The 17,972-nt window shown below is 42.1% G+C and overlaps 1 protein-coding gene across 1 annotated transcript in view; it reads right to left on the bottom strand.

The window, feature by feature from the left end:
• Positions 1 to 17,972, bottom strand: part of WDR12 (WD repeat domain 12) — a 247,164-nt gene that overhangs the window by 178,833 nt on the left and 50,359 nt on the right. The window contains exon 4 of the mRNA XM_069226036.1: positions 16,146 to 16,252. Within this exon, the coding sequence (XP_069082137.1) occupies positions 16,146 to 16,252 (107 nt within the window). The remainder of the gene's footprint in view (positions 1 to 16,145; positions 16,253 to 17,972) is intronic.

Raw genomic sequence — 17,972 nt, 5'->3', positions numbered from 1 at the left:
TGATCTTATCCACCCTGACAAGATGAATGTTGAGGTCGTCATCCGTGAGATAGATGTCATTCATGTAGGAAAGCGCCTCAGAATCAATATCATGTAATATTGATGTTACACTGGCTGAGAACAGTCCTGGACTGTTCTTATAGCCTTGGGGCAAACAGCGGAAGTGTTTCTGTGAGCCAAATGAGAATGCACTCTGGTCCCGACTTTCGTGTGCTAAGTTTCGGCAGAAGAACCCTAGGAAATATCCAATGTTTTTTATTTTTTGCACAATATATTGTTAATTGGTGCTGTGCTATGTGAACTTTGGATAGCATAGGCACAAGGCTTAATTACTCCCTGGTACTTGAGCTGAGTGAGGATCTCCCTCACTGGAGCTTTTGCTTCATGTTTAACAGGATATTGTGGCTGACGTTGGGGTGTAGACCTGATAGGTATTACATGACAAGGAGAATCCTTGTCGCAACCTACATGATTGCGGTATAGTGCAGGTGCCTGCATTAAAGCCTAATCGACAGCGTAGGCTTATTTTACCGCCTTTGAAACAAGATCAGAGAAAGAAGGCAAAATTACATCTTTCCCATGTGGGAGCTTACGGACGTGTTCAGATGGCCAGTCTCTTTCGGCCAATAGGATATCACAATTAAGTTCATCCCAAAGTATCACCTTAATAGTGCGCTCTATGTCTCCTTCAAGCTGGATCTTTAAATCATAAACCCTGTTGGGTGGGAGAACGTGCCTGTCGGTTGAATCAACTGTAATAATATCGCTAGTTGCTGTCGGATCCAAATGATCTTGCAGACTCTGGCGACATATCATGATCTCTGCTGCGTTGTTTAACAGTGTCACTGCGCACGACCTGTTCTTCGGTAATGTTCTCAAGTGTACCTGCATTTTTAATTGACAGTGCTGCCACCTTTTTCTTTTTAAATTGTGGCTTTTGTTGTGGAGTCTTTTCTTCTTCTTTGACTGCAGACTATGGTGAGTCTTTCTTTTGTTTCACGTATTCTGGACGTCGTTCAGGGCGGCACCCTCTCTCACTACGTCAATCCGGTGCATCGTGAAAGGAACGAGAGGGACGTGAATCAGTATATCTGTCAGGAGTTTTTATATTTCCGAGAGTATATCTCATGTCGGAGTTCTCCGAATGTGGAGAATCAGCTCTCAGATTTTGTCTATCTTGAAACTGTTTTTGCTTGGCCCAGGGCCTTTTAGAACCCTCCTGTGCCTGTTAAGTACATTCCTTCGGGGTGGTACTCTGTAATTCAAGATTCTTTGGCTTGGCTCCCAGACTATCCCGTCCTATACTAGTATAAGTATCGGAAATAATTTTCGGTAGCTGTCTCTCCTGTTCCAAATGTGAAGTTTCTCGAAGACGCTGGCGTTTAGCCAGTGCTACTGCTTCCCCTTTAATGTTACTGAGTATTATTGAGGAAACTGCGTTGAAGTTACACATTCATTTCATCCCCAAATCTAGTGCAGGTGCTGCCCCATGCTCATTCTGTATTTGTTTTTACACTTCGGGTAAACTGGCAAGTGTCGGGGTACCATGAGTGGTAGTATAAATTGCAGCGAAGACTGCATCCTATGTGGCGCAGTCATCCAGCGAGGGAACCATCCTGAAGGGTAAGCACATTGTGAGAATTCTATTTTCTCTTGTGGTCCTGTATGGAGAAACACAGCTTCCAACTGATTTGTTTTCTGGGCTATCCAGAACGGTATTCTCTCGTTCTGTGGGTCTTTACCCATGATAGTATGCACTGTCTGTGGATTAATCCCAGTAGCCAATTGGTATCCAGCAGGTGCTGGTGATGCTGGACGCGCTGGTGTTGTGTTCAAAGTTCGCATTACGAACTGAACAAGCCGTCTATAGAGTGTTACTATCTCAATGTATAAGTCTTGCAGGTCTGCTGCCTGCATGTTTTGAGGTGTGTATGTGGCAAACATAGGCCACGTTGGTCTATCATTTCCTAAAGGACCTAATCTCACGTGTTGTAATACATGTGGTAGGGCGCCTTCAAACCAGTTCTGATGTTCTTGATAAGTGAGCGGTATTTCATGATACTGGTAAGCTTGGTATCGCTGAGGTATGTTTGCAATTCTATATGTGTGGAATGTAACTGATCTTTGGTCTTCCTCCGGAAAGGTGACCCAAGAGTAAAATGTTTCTGTTTGGTAAGCTTCATTAGCTTCTACTATGAAAGTGACATCCCTGCCCTCTTCTGTTAAACCATGCGCTACTAGGTGTAATGTTTATGCTTGTCTAGCCTTCTCAGGGAACTTTTATGGCGTTAGCCATATTTGAAAAATGGGTATAAGAGATGGAACACCAAATGAGGAGTAAAGTCCTTTTATGAGTTCAAGCTCGAACAACTTACAGGCAAATTAGGTGCTCCCTGTTCAGCTGAGGAGGGTCTTCCTCAAGACCATAGACGCCTCCGTATAATGGTACTTAGGGTACCTGTTGTATGTGAGACAGTGATAGTCTGGGTATCTGTAAATGAGTGCCTAAACACCATTGTTGGTGGCGCCATGTCGTAGTTGGACTCTTGCTCTAGGCAAGACTGCTGGTTTAAGGATGACAGTACTTATGTTTGCAGGAGGCTATGCCTATCCTACAACAAGTCGCAACTGTCTCCCCAACCCTTCCGGCTCACTAGCAGCACCTCACCAAAAACCCAAACAGTAAAAGGTGATTTGTGGCAGCCTTTACGCATGGACTTGAGAATATGACATCTCAGGGAGTGTTGTGGTTAAACGAGATTACCCCTTTCTCACAGAAACATCATGTCTCGTTCATACACAGGCAATAAAGAAGAGGCAGTAATGTTTCAATAGGTTTTATTTGAGAAAAACCGCAATAAGTTGCACGGGCTGCAATAATAAGGATAATGAACACTGCAAGAAACAGAATGGTAAAGACAAAAGTCATTAATACAAAGACCCCCACCATCTTGCATTCATATGTAATGACATGAAGTGTGTAATGTGTCCTAATACCCTAGCATGACAGGCCTAACCTCTAACCTAAAGGAGAGCCGGGTATGTTAAACCTAATCTGCCAATGCCATGTCCATGAGAAGAGCCCCCAACCCTTGTTACCTTGGAATGAGGTCTCTAGCTCAGACTCCGCAGGAACACGAAGACTGGGTCAGTGTCAAGGCGACGTGCCACATCGATAGCAGCGATGGCATCTGGTCGGAATCTCTCCGACCATCTGCTTAGTTGAGGAATATTTATACAGATCTACTAGACCCCCGACGTAGGTGTGTTCCCAAACAATAGATAACAAGGCGTGATTGGGACAGTAATTAATATAAACAATTCCCGCAAAAGCATGAAGAGGGAAAGTACAGAATGTGAACACCTGCAGTTTGTTTGTCTTTTGTCACTTGGTATTGATGCCTTAGCGCGGTGGGACTGATAACGCAAACTAAAACAATGGCCTAACTATAAACAAGGCAGCCATCTTAAAAGAATTAATTAAATAAATGCGCTAAAACAGAGCAAGCTAAATAGGTTAAAAGTCACTAGGTGACAGGGGCACGAGTCTGCAAGCCAAAAGGCTAAGCTAACTCCTGTATCCCATTAAAACAAACTAGGATTCACTACACCCTCCCCATTACCGTAACAAGTATGACCCCATAACCTGATGCCACCGAAGGTGAATTAATCCAAATGCTAAAATTTGCTCTGGACTAGAAGCATAAAAAACAAGTTAAAAAGGTATACTTAAAACATGTTAAAATTAATAGCTAAAAAAACATACGAAGAGATAGAATGTCGACCATGACAAGCACAGCAGGCCAAAGTAAGGGCAATAAATGTATACTTGTTTTTTGGTGGAAAAAGCCAATCATCAAATTGTGGAACAATAGTCATGATCTTGAAGAGCATCTCCGAAGTCACTGAATGGAAAGGACTCCAAAAAGGAGGCCAAATCGTCAGATGTTAGATCGAACACAGGATGGGCAGACGGATCCACAGAGCAGAAGCGCGTAGCAGTCTCTTGTGCAGGTCCACCTACAGTAGTGTCATCCTCCATAGAATAGAGAGCCAACTCAGTCAGCAAGGAGTATTCATAAGTGGCCTTGCGGATCAGCCTTAGTCTCAAGGGGCACGACCGTGACTGAACCCTCATTGGGGAAATCAGCAGCTCTTGGTCCACAGGAGGCACTGGCGTGACCGCAAGACAAACTGTAGGGCAAGTGTTCTAAGAGGCACCACGCGCAACAAAAGACTGCCTGCACGCACCAGAGGAGTGGAATGAGGTCTCTAGCTCAGACTTCCCAGGAATACGAAGACTGGGTCAATGTCAAGGCGACGTGCTGCATCGATAGCAGCGATGGCATCTGGTCGGAATCCCTCTGACATCTGCCTAAGTGAGGTCTATTTATACAGATCTACTAGACCCCTGATGTAGGTGTGTTCCCAAACAATAAATAACAAGGCATGCTTGGGACAGTAATTAATATAAACAATTCCCTTGAAAGCATGAAGAGGGAAAGTACCGAATGTAAACACCTGCAGTTTGTTTGTCTTTTGTCATTTAGTATCGACGCCTTAGCGCGGTGGCACTGATAACGCAAACTAAAACAATGGCTTAACTATAAACAAGGCAGCCACCTCAAAAGTATCAATTAAATAAATGCGCTAAAACAGAGCAAGCTAAATAGGTTAAGAGTCACTAGGTGACGGGGGCATGAGTCTGCAAGCCAAAGGGCTAAGCTAACTCCTGTATCCCATTAAAACAAACTAGGATTCACTACAGGAACTCCCCTGATATCACTGCAGAATGCAAAGCCATGAGGGGTACTATTCTCTATAATAGTTATTTGACATCTGCCATAAGTATGGACTCCCAGGGTAGTACCATATACCAACGGAGCACTAACGTCAATTATCTTGGCATCAGAGGGCATCGGACTGCAGAAAAGCTCCGAATAATCCTTCATTAACTGTTTGATGACTCATTAAGAAAACAAGAATAGAAACACGCTGGATCGTCCGATTCTTTATGTTGCAGCCAGATTGTGTACTTAAGGTCTTCTGTGGCTAGGGCAAGTGGAGTAGATATGACAGAATAGGATGAGGCTGAGTTGGGATACAGTCCTGGACACTTGCACCAGTATTACTCTGCAGCAATGCCTGAATTCTAAATGCTCAGGAACCAAGCGGCAAACCCGGGGCTATCAATATCAAAAAAGCCTTCCCACACCACCGGGTTGGGGGTGAGGTTGTGGGAGGGGGGGTGGGGGGGAGGGCAGGGGCTGGGCTGGGCGAGAATGGTTGAATGAGAAATGGTGAAAAGGCACAGGCAAAGACATTCAGTCATAACATCAAGAAGACACTGGTTCTGGAGCCCGGCTGCCTGTATACGCTTGTATAGGATAGGCATTCATTTGATCTGCAGAGTGATGACCAGGTTTATGCTAAGATGACCATCACTTACTGAAGATTCACTATTCATATCAGCAGAGATCCCACTCATGACAATCCAAAAGGGTGTGGCTGAGGGTATCCATGTGCTAATTCTGACTCCCTGGTAGATCATCTACTCTATATGCTATTGCCAAGTCCCATAATAGTTGTGCCTCCTTTGTCAGGGTGCGGAACATCGTGCCACCTTGTTTGACAAGGTAATACATGTATGTCATGTTGCTGGTTCTAATCAGAATGACCTGGTATGCCAGCAGTGACAGGGATGCTTTATGACCCAGTCGGGTGGACTGCAGTATCCAACTTCAAACATATTACAAAAATATCTTGTATATGAGCCCACCAACCTTCCATGAAGATCGATCGTCCTGATGATTCTGGCTGGTGTGGACTGAAATGAGAGGCATGAGAGGAGTTTTTTTCCACAAATCACTACCACAGCCAAGCCTGAAAGACTCTTGCAGTATCACCCATGATCCTATTACTTGATATATAGTCTATGTTGGATCTGTCCCATCTACTGAAAACAAAATTGAAGGAGTCCTTAGCTGTTCAACATAAGAACCAACAAGAACTATAGCTTCTGAAATAAAACTTTAGTGCGTCGCCAGAGATGAGGATGTTGATGTGGCACTGACATAGGTAGCAGCAGAGGATGTTGCTGCGGAAGCAAATGCAAAGGCACCTGCTGGAGAATACTGTAGTAAAGTTGGATTTCTGGAACCAGCTTTTGGAAGATCACCATCATTTGCTGCAGGGTGTTAAAGAAGCTTGTAGGAACTTGTATCATAGGGATGGCCTGGAGCTGCTGTCTAGATTCTTAGGCTCACCCATAGCCTTGCTGCTGGTAATCCTACTCTTGCTGGTGTTCCTTGAAAGCCATTGTGAAGCCTCCATCACAAAAAGATGCACCGTATTCACTGCCAATGGGCTCCAAATGAATCAGATCACAGGCTGTATCTGAAGGCTGTTCCTGGTCACTAATGTCTGCTTATAATTCGAAATCCAGAATATGGACTATTGCATAGATACCTTAGTGGGAAAGTACGCTTCTACAAAAACATATTGGTCAGAGATGGAATAGTGATATCTTGAGCCATTGTCTTTGATAGTGTTGACTAGGATGTTGTGCTTGATGTTGATAGGGGAATCGTTGTCGAAAGTGTCTGTATGAGTTTCGACAAGGCAGTGGTCAATGGGACAGTTGCCGAGGGAGAAGACAAACTTTGTAGTGCTCTTTCATACCTTTGTTGTCAATGGTAACAGCATCAACAGTACCCTGTTCTTCGTCAACAGTAAGCCTCCGATGAGCAGAAAGATTTGAAGTGTTTTTTGGTGCATTGTCAGACAAGGTTGGAGGCTCTTTGTGGGAAAATTATTGTGAATCTCACAGTGAGAGGCTTTTGATATACAAGCAATATTGACACATCATAGGAGGGTCAAGAGTGTAGATCTTTTGCTGCTCATAAAAGGAATAGGTCTTGAACAGACATCTCTGCTCATTGTCTGTCGTGATTACAGTTTGAACGTCTCCCCAGGCCGGAAAATGTCAAATTACTCCAGAAACAATAGTAAATGTAGCTGAAGCTAGGGGTGATGCAAGTTGAAGGAAAGGCTGAAGTCCCCTGAAATGTAGCAAATATGCTATGATAGAGCAGAGCTCTTTCTGGAGTCTCGCTCATACAAAACAAGTAGAGGAATTGGAACACTGGTGGCAGCTAGGCAGTGTAAAGAACCCAGTACATCCACCTTATTGGGGGAAGTATGGGTTGATTCAAATGTGTTAAAATTCGTCCTAACGTTTCAGGTTCATGCAAATTATAGTATGCACCTGAAGCTGATCAATAAAATGCTATTAAAATAAACACATTTGTTTTGATCTGATCTAGGACTACCAATGGGCAGGGTCATGCAATTCTCTCATTGTACAAAATCAAGTATTTCTCTTTGTGCAGTTGACGGATCAATGAAATTATGTTCATAATGATGAAAACAGAACATCTCTTTATAATTGGTGGCATCCTTATATGGATCCTCATTGTCTAATGAGATATATTATTTGGGATTGACCAATAAGTTGTTCAACAGTGTTATTGTCCCATGAACGTAGAAAAGGACCTGGAGTTACAATGTCATCCAATGAAGATTAAGGAATTCTAAGAATGTCAGCTAGGTCCAAAATCTGGTACGGCACTTTTGACCACGGCACGCCATTCCACAAAGGATAAGCAGTGATGTTTACAGAAGAAGTGCGTCCCTCTATGCCAGGCTACTGGCTGCTCTCCAGCTACCTGTAGGTAGCTCTTTTGCGTGCATCCCAACCTATTAAATGCAATTGTTTTTTTTTGCTTAATATTTGTGTACAAAAAATGAAAAGCATGGTTTCAAGATCGAAATGTGTTTAGTTTTAGTTATTTTTTAGATGCTAATGTTTAAAGAAAAATGGTTACATTTAAACCTGATGTGTGAGATAAAACATGGTGTTCAGGAGATTTATTGTTCATATTATTAACTTGGTGCTACAGGCATTGCAGCTATGGCTCTTGTTTGTTATGTAGATGCTGTAAAAGAAAGAATGGCGTTGCAAATCTTGAACTACAATAGGCAGTATAAAACCATCACCATTATTTTTAAAATGGTCACCTTATTTCCCTGTATTCTGAGCGCATATGACAACGCCTGGATTCCTCACTGCTGCCAGGCAGAAAGCACTTCTAGCTCACATTCGCTCACAAGGCATTACAATCAATGATTAAAGGTATTAATTGGTAACCTTTCACCTGCGGGGTAAATCCTTGACAAACAGCATGGTTTCCTTTCATTTCACACACAAACATAGAACCGGTGAAACTAAGTCAGGGAACAAACAGCAGAAGCATGGCTTCTTTCAAAAGTTGAAGAAGCCACATTGCAAGTATTTCTTTCCAGCTTTAACAGCATCTTTCCTGACTGCCCTAGAATCATGTAATTGGTCCAGAAAACACTTTCTCTGCAATAAAGAAGAAAAGGCATGGTCATGCCCTCATACCCGTGCAATGCAAAAGGTCTAATGTAGCAGTAAATGCCAGGATAAAAGCCACTCAAAAAAATAAAACATTTTCAGGACAGCAGTCTGGCCATTTATATTGTTCTTGGCTATTATAATTATTTTCTTTTTTACACCAGAGAAACTTTCTTTTGTAATTCAGGTGCTACTGGTACAACAATTTACTTTACTTGAAATATTCCTTTATTTTACTGGTATTCATATTTGTCAGCTCCCAAAGATGAAAGGTGAAGCAGAACCTGGACCATTTCAACGTGACTTGCATGGGGGCCCTAAGGTGCTGAAATATTTTACTATCTGGTATAATTTAGGAAGTTACACACAAAAGTTCTCTTTAAGTAGTAACTATTGTTGTCATCCAGCACTGTGCTACATATGTTAAAAATGCTTGATATGATCTCTGTTATCGCTCTGATATTTTAATGGCAATTAGAGTAAACAAACTAATAAAATGTGGATATTTACTTATTTGCATATATTAAACAATGCTATGCCAAAACTCCCTGTCTGCAAATTAGAAATAAGGTAGCTATGAGCAGCTAACATGCTCAGAAGGGATTTTCCCCGGTAAAGCTTATAAGGTTGGGTAGAGTCTATGATACATCAGGCATTTCAAACACTTTACCTTTCGTACTTACCTCACAGATGCCCTTACCTGCTGTGAATTTTCTAATGAGAACCAATGCCACTCCAGATGACGTAATTTCAAGTTGCACACCTATGTTAACATGTCCAAAGAACAAATAGATAACCCATATCAACACAGAAAGCCTTCCACCTTCCAGTGCCCAACCCACAGTTTTGGGCACAATTTGTCCTGTTCTGGGTTAGTAGCACAGGTTTTTTTTTTTTTTCTCCTGCTTTCTAGGAAAGTAATTCCACTACTCCTTAGCTTGTTTGCTATTAATCACACACGGTGAACTCTAATAACAGAACAAGACACATGGCTTCTGGTATCATTATCCAGTACAGTCGTACTCAAAGTATGGCCGGAGACACTTGCGGCCCTCCTGACCTTCGCATGCAGTCCCCAGGTGAATGACTGCACTGGACTGCTGTTTACTTCAGAAAGCAATAACTTTCAAAAAGATGTTAAATAAACGGGAAAATGTTTATTTACATGCTCAATGGAGTAAAAGAAAAGAAGCAAATAAGGGGTCCTGCCAAACCTGACTTTAGGAACACAATCATTTTTCAGCACATCTTGCAAAAAGTATAAAAATATGATAAAATCTCTTCCAAAGTCAAAAAGCGGATTAACATGCAGAAGCATTACACCTTAGAAATATTCATGCCGCCTCACACCTTGACAACAATGCCAATAGTGAACTAAGAGGCAAGTCTGTTGCCATGATGAACCCTCTAGGTGGTCAGGCTTGTAATTATACATGGACAACATTATAGTTTATTAAATCAAACTTAAGAGGCTTGTATAGCTTGAATCCTGAACTCATGTATTCAAGGTGCTATTTTATGTCATAATGAAGAATAAGGAGGCAAAGAGAAATTAGGCAATTGCCTAGGATCAAGCAATTGGGTCACGTGGGGAAGATGGGACTGATCATAGGGTTTCTGGTTTCACATTGGGCAATTCTATTTTAATTCAAAAGTTGTAGCATTTTCATGCTTGCCTCGTCCAAGGTTGCAACAGCAAGCAGAAAGGCTTACCCCAAGGTGCGGTAGAACGATGGCAACTTAGATACAGAATTACAAAGTGTTGTAAAATCTATTACTCTTCTAGAGACTATGGGGTTACTTTAGAGAGCAATATAGAAGGAAGCTCTGAAAATAACTTCCTGACCCACTGACCACACCATGTATGTGATTTGCTTCCGCCATACCCCCCCAACACACACAAACAAAGCCCCCCTCCCACCTTGCTGGCATTAATGTGGACTCAGGCACACCAGAGACCATAGTTTGTGGCCCCTGAGGAAACGTTTGTGAGTACCCATGATCTACTACTACTTCGAACACAGCTAAAATCAACATACATATATAGGCTGCATCACTCCTTCTTTAAAGAGGTTTTAATTGTTAGAATCCCAAAAAACTTTTTGCGGGTCTTTGAAAGAGCTTAGTACAAAACACACTATCAGGGTTATACATTTGCTATATCCATGTAATACTAGATAATGTAAGTGTGTTCTTTATCTCTCTCGACACATACAATTAACCACTTTTGGGGGGACCAGAAGACATTTTAAATCCAGAAATAGCAGGGCATCTGCACAGGCGGGATTAGTAACAACTGCAAACCCATTTTGGGTTGAGTTCATTGAAAATAAGACTCTCAGTTGTGCAACCTATTAGAAGCAGCAACTGGCAAACTAAATGTTGCATTGCCAGACATTTTAGAAATAAAATCTTGATAGATTGCCTCATCTCACTTTTGCCTTATTTTCCCATCCAAAATGGTAAGTAGCTCATTACGATAGCCAACTATGAAGCTCTCTTATTCTTGATTTCTCAAGTACACTTCCAAGCATTCTATTACAGCATATAGGAAAAAAAAACAATTACAGGGAATACTGATGATCACCCACAAAAGGAATGATGAAATTGCTGCAAATACTCAGATGTATGACACAGTGGGTGGAAGTATTGGTCATTGCTCCAGCCACAGGTAAGCATCCATATGCATCGTTGGTTGACTATGTAAGCTGAAGTTTTTGGTTCGCCTTGAATAGGATGTTGATCGGAATCATCAGGGTTGCTGGGTTCATCACTCTTGACAGTGCAATTCCTCGCATTTCAACCATAGAAGATTTTCTTCGCTGTGGTGGTGCATGCAATGTTGCAGCAGTAAGTACCAAACGCTGTAAAGGCCACAGCGAGGTAAGTTATCTAAGATGTCACTTGCACCATATCAGAATCTACATTTGTTGTTGGGTGTAAAGCTGGAGGCACATCACATTCACGAGTCTAGGTACGGAATGATGATTTCAACTCTGCTGTACTCTTCTTGGGGAGATTCAGGAGTAGGATGTGGCTCTGCAAGCTTACTCAAAAACCACTTTGGCAATGGTGGCGGGCCGCTTTAACAAAATCAGCCGTAATGTTTCTTTGATGTAATTGATCAAAACCTTGCTATTTTTCTTCACTCCAGAAACTAGAGGAAGGATTATCAAGAGTGTTGTGTTTGCGAGTGTCTTCTACCACAAGAACTGGAGCATATGGCCTGTAGGACGGTCCAAGAGGCTCTATATGTCTAGAGTCCGTTCTTTAACTAGGTCTCCAGTTTTAAAATCTAGACCTGAGCAACTTTGGTTTTATCTTCAATATCAAGGATGGAGTCTTTTATGTTAGAATGCTAGTTTCTAATCTATTGAATTTCTTGGAGTGATTGTGGACTGTGCGAGATGGCATCTGTCAAATTATATTTTGATTCTGCCCGTTTTCTAGCCTACTCAAAACACTATGCCCAAAAGTTATTTTGTGAAAAAGAACTCTCACCCACATTGTCATTGTGGCCTGCTTCATCATCAAGGTCTCATCCGAAATGGTGATACATCCGGATGGGCTTAACCTTAGAATATTAAGCAGAATATCAAAGAGCTCTTATAATAAGAGCTTCTTACTTAAGTCATTCATGTGCATTTCTCCCTGAAATTTTCATGTGCGAAGAAGGAAAAAGATACCATTATTACCCCCTTCCTAAGAAGGGTATCCCTTTGAAAGAATGAAGTCCAATCATCATTAGCTAGGTTGAGGTTAATGGCGTGTGATTAATGTGACCAAAATACTGCTTTTTTCATGCAATACATTCCCGTCAATCTGAATTCCTACATTACAAACCCCGTCAGGATATTTTACGAGTTCATCTGGTGTTCTCCGATGGAGTAATGACCAGATATTCTTTCGGAGTCTAGCAAACTATAGTTACTTTCACTGAAATGTCCAGAAGTGCTACTGCCCAGCTGTTGTTCAGAAGAACTACTTGCAGTTTCTAAGGCATGCTTTTTCTTTGTTAAACTTGACACTATGTTCTTTTTAAGATGTGTTTTTCAATCTGAACTTTTCTATTTGTGAGTAATTAGAATTTCATGCATTTGTTTCTCACTCTAAAGTCTAATGTATTCAAACTTCCTGCAACCTTCAGTCTGTCTGCTCCTTTCTGTCTTCCGACTCTCCACGGAGTCCTATGACAAACGAGATGATGACTTTCTAATTTTGTTACTGACCCTCAAATTGTAATGACCCCTACCAGACTTGGACTGTGGTTGAGATCTGTTTTGCTTTCTACGTTTTCTTAGTTTCTAAAGTTTTTTCCTTACTACAAACCTCAGTCTCATTTTCAAATTTGAGCTGCGCTTTTGAAGGAGTACCACCAAGGGTATCTTAACTTACAGAAGTAAATATATCTGAAAGAACATCATCTTACATGGGAACTGCAACATAGTGCTGGTGCACAGTCAGTATTGCCACTGCCCCCCAGATGTTACTAAGAAATACTGAAGAAACAGTCTCAGTCACTAAATCACCAATTTCATACCTAAATCCACAGCGGCTCCATGTTCTACTTGCATGTTTTAATTCCTCTGGTATTGCAGGTAAAGAGGGTGTGCCAAGAGTAGTTGTATATATAATAGCAAATACTGCTCCCCACATAGTACAGTCAACAGGGCAATATTCGGTTCCACCCCAGATTTGGCTGTAAAATTTGATGACGGTAAACTTGACTGAGGTACCATATACGGAGAGTGACCTACTGAAGAGAAATGGTCAGGGGAAGAACTGAGCATGCACATCAATTGCTTGGAATTCCTCATCAGTTCCTTCATGGTAAGATGCTGGACAAAGAAAAAAGATGAGATGCTGTGTAATTCTAAAGATGGACAATGCCTCAGTAGTAAGCTACGCACACTATCTAGAAGGAACAAGATCGAAGGCACTCAGGGAACTGGCCAAGAGTACCTGGCACTTTTGTCTGCAGAATATCTCCCAGGTCGTCACAAAGTTGCAGTCAACTGGCAGGACTCCTGGGTGTGGAAGCCTAGGATGGACATCTTACAAGTGTTGATGGGAAGATGGGGGATGTTCACAGTGGATCTGTTTGTATCCCGTCTGAATCATCAACTGCCCGCTATTACAGCTGGAGACTAGACCCACTGGAAACTGCCACTGATGCTTTCCTTCAAGACTGGAAGAAGGAAAAGATATATGCATTTCCACCATTCACCATGATTGCAAGGGCTGGTGGCTCAGGAAGTGAACCAGATATTGATAACACAGATCTGGAGGTCTCAAGTTTAATTCCCAGTTGACTGAACATTCTTGGAATTCACTGATCTGCCCCCCACCATCAAAACATGCTGTTGGGTTAGCAGGGATTCTACTGCGCTTGGTATAGCAGTGACCATGTGGTTCAGAGCTTGGAGGATTACTCTGAATGCTGGGAGAACCGATGGATTTCTCAACAGGCTAAAAACAAGCCCTGCAACAGGGGACAAAATCAGGTTAGTGTTTACAACAGGTCCTGAATCCTGTGGAGTCCAAAGTTGACCATATCCTGAATTTTCTTTCAGATATGGTTGAAAAAGGGGAAGCTGACATGTTGGTAAATACTTTAAGATCTGCTGTTTCAGCAATTCATCTGGGTTTTGTGGTAATGTTAACAGAGCACAGAATGTATTTCTTTCTTCGCAAAATAATGCATTTTTATCAAGGAAGGAATTATAAGGTAAATTGCCCATGCAAGTTTGACTAGTGTTGTGTAGAAGGGTGTCAGATATTAGACCCTAGACAATGCTTGCAGAATGTTTATACCACATAGGTAACAGTTGCAATTGCTAGAATGATGAAAATAATTACAAAAGTTATTTTGCATACCAAAATTAAAAAGAAGAAGCCATGAATGAGTAAGATATTGATTTCATTCAGAAAGCCATCCCTGGTGGTCTCATCTCCCTCAGCCCATGCAGTGCAGGCGGGTGCATTGGGTTATGCACAGGTAAGTGCAAATGAGGTGCTATTCAGTGAGGAGGATGAACGAATCTAAAGCTTTCAACTTAAGGGTTTGACTGAAAGACTTGATGAATGCAGCTAAGTGGTCCTCAATGCAAATACAGACATTTCTACTTCAAACTAGTAGTGGATGTGGCTTTATTGGTTGTAAGGAAGTTTAGAACTAGCATAATCCTAGCCTCCAGTCCTGACATAGTATTCAAAATTTCCTGGCTATTGTGAAGGAAAGCTTTAAATTCTATTAAAAGACACAGAGGCAAGGATTATCCAACCAACTCAACACAGACAGAAGAAGTACGCAACCCTCCCAATAATACCATTGAGAGTAAATAATGGGACTTGGGTTTCATGCAATACTGTATTGAGACAGAATGATACTGTAGATGTATATGTTGTAATGTGATGATTGTTTTTAGGGTCGAGCGCGCAAGCACTATGGTCTGTTGTAATCGCTCTGTGGGCTTTTAACCACTCCCACTCTTGCTTCATTTTTATAGGTGCATTTTGTGAAATTTCCTTCCTTTGTCTGCTGAGTTCCCTCCCAGGCGATTTCATTAAAGTGAACATTTTTGTTGGCCATCACACTACGTCACACTTTCTCCTGTTACAGTGTATGATGCCCCCCCCCTCCGGTTTGCCTTTTATCCCAGCCACGATTCTTCCTAGACATTCAAGCAGGGAGCCAATAACGCTCAGGCTCACGCTGATGGTGGCTATGACGCTTTCAACTGACTTGCTTATGTCAACTGCTTGACTTTTCATTTTCAATTTATGTGGCAAGAAACGTCCAGTTAGGAATTTACAGCGCTAATAGCTCTAAGTCAAGCAAACATGAGCCCCATCGCACTGCAAATGCTTGTTGACATGTTGCTATGACAATTGCAATTATTGTAGGTTAAGACCATTGATTTAGTTTCCCATTTTATACCGTACTGAACAAAAGCAGGAGTAGACCCAATGACAGTATAAAGGCGGGTTAATGCTGCACGGAGGAAGATAAGTTCATGGAATGTCATCTGGATAATTTGAACTTGCGGGACAACTGTTTTCCCACTGTTCCTGGGAAATGTTTTTTCTGTTTACTATTGACTGCTGTTGGAGAATAAAAGGAAGGTGAAAGGCATAATCCTCACCTCTGTGTCCTTAACTGAATTGACAGTTTTCCTACACAGTAGTTATAAATTTTGGAGACCGCATCAGAAATACCAACAGCTTGCTGTGAATATGAATGGTGGTTGAGTGTCTTACAGACCGTTTAGGTGTTAAGAGTTTTGGGGCAAATGTGAGCCTTGACATGTTTCCCAGAATCTAGCAGGTTGGACTGAAAAGCAGTCAGCAGACTCTATTCCAGGTGGATTGTTCCCAAATGTCATGTCCCACCGGTAAAAATGAATAATAACGCATTTAAAAGGCAGGTCAAGATGCTGAATAGGATTATGTTTTTTGGTATTTTAAGAACCTAAGAGCTGGGAGACTGGGCTGCGAGACCATCAACAATCATGCTGGAGAAACGCCAGAACACTGTGCTCCTCGGGGTGTCCAGAAAAACAGTATAAGGGCAAGGTGTGAGGACAACTGAATTGAAATAAGCAAAGATATTAAACATTGCTCCCCACAGGACAGCCAACAAGAACAGCGGTGGAAGTGAAAACGAACTCTTCAAATGGTTGTGAGAGAAAGAATAAGTATCACTTACCATTCCTCAGTGGCCTCTACTGAGCTGATCCAATCATCATGGAACATGCATTCCTCTGGCTGTGGTGCAGTGCATTTCTCTACATACTCTATTTCCACCACATTTTCCTGCAGGTGTAAGAAGAAAAGCATCAATGGCCTAAGGCTCCAGTCCCATTCCACATGCTGGGGCAAAGTTAGAGGTAAACAGAGGGGAAAACATTGAAAAGCTACCACATTTATCTCTGTATACCACTTTAGTCTATTTTCCACAACATACTCCTTTCAGTTCTACCAGACAAAGCAAAATAGGATTTCCAGACAATATCAGGCGTGTAGAACCAAATAGACTAATAGCGCAAGTGTTGTCTATCTAAGAAACGTGAGTTCTAATCCCAGCTTTCATACTTCACTTTTTTGTGTCCCTCTGTAAATTACTATCACCCGGTGACACACTGCCAGAATTAGTAGTCAATAAAAACTACAGTATTAAGCACAACAAAAAAATCAGCTTTGCGTTGTGCTAAGTTACCCCCCACAGCACTGCAAAACAGAGTTAAAAAATTACCATTTCTGTTTTTGCATACACTTATTCAGCTACAAACGGACTTCTAGACTTCCAATTTACAGCATTTATAATTAAGATTTTAATACTTAATGGCGTTCAATACCATAAACCATTTACTTATGAAAAGCTGTTCCAAAAACAATCCAATCATGAACTTCTTTTGAGAATATCCTTTGTTTGCTTGCACATCCTTGGCATGGGAATGTAAATGAAATATGTTGCATGTGTCGCTGTAGATCCACATGCACTGCGTGCTTCTGCCGTGGTGGGTTCAGACATTACAAGTTGTTTTTCTTCAAAAAAGTTTCTAATCACAGGATACTTAGAAACTCTTTCCTCAGTCGACAATGCGCACAGGCACGGTCGCCACCCTTTGACAGTTTTTTCCCCACTATTGGCTAAGGACGTGATGAGCAACAGTTCTAACACCAATGCAATCACTTGCTGTGACTTCAAGCTCAGTTTTACTCTGTCAGTTTCGGTGAAAGAGAACAATCAGGTTAACTGGCTGCACGGCGCCCACTTCTACCTCTTTCTATTACCGAGGATTTGGCCTTGGAGAATGTCGGCAGATGGAGCACACTATGTTCTGATTTTGCTCCACTGTAATACTAAGTATCGGTGGGCCAGTCACCAGGAGGTCTGTAACCTCGGTCTCTCTTGATCACGAGGAGTTGACATGCAATTCTTGTCTCTTCCAGAGCAAGACGATGGTGCATTGCCAGACAGAAAGATACTGGGCACTTCAGACGTTTTCAGAGAACAGGACCCCCATGAGGTTGACAAAGAGTAGGTGGAAACCTCTGCCACACCAGCAGCCCAGCGTAAACCCAGTTCAGAGACAGCGTCTTCGAGTGCTTCTGAGAAAGAAGGGGCACATCATTTGAATCAAAGTCAGCAGTACCCCGCACCTAGAAAACACCATGGTGTGTGTGTGTACCACCTGTAAATGCCAGAGCACTTGGCCCGAGGAAGTGATGCTTTGAGACCAGTACCGGCCAAGAAAACGGCTTCTGATTCACCATTGCCCTTGGGCTCCGGTTGGCACTGATACAAAGGTTCGGAGTAGAGACACCATCCACTAAGGGGCTTGGAACCAACCCCCACCCTAACATCTTATTGGCTTAAAGGCACTGAGCATCCACCTTTGGAGATGAAATTTGCCTAGACTATGTTGGACTCAAAGCTAAAGCTGAAATCCCTCTTGGCGCAGACCAACGAAAGCACCTACGCTCCCATCCTTGAGACTTCAGGAAGAATTAAAAACCAGGTAAAAGCATC

This window comes from Pleurodeles waltl, chromosome 3_1, assembly GCF_031143425.1.
Source record: "Pleurodeles waltl isolate 20211129_DDA chromosome 3_1, aPleWal1.hap1.20221129, whole genome shotgun sequence".
NCBI classification, from domain to species: Eukaryota; Metazoa; Chordata; class Amphibia; order Caudata; family Salamandridae; genus Pleurodeles; species Pleurodeles waltl.
This window is presented reverse-complemented; position numbering and strand designations above follow the sequence as displayed.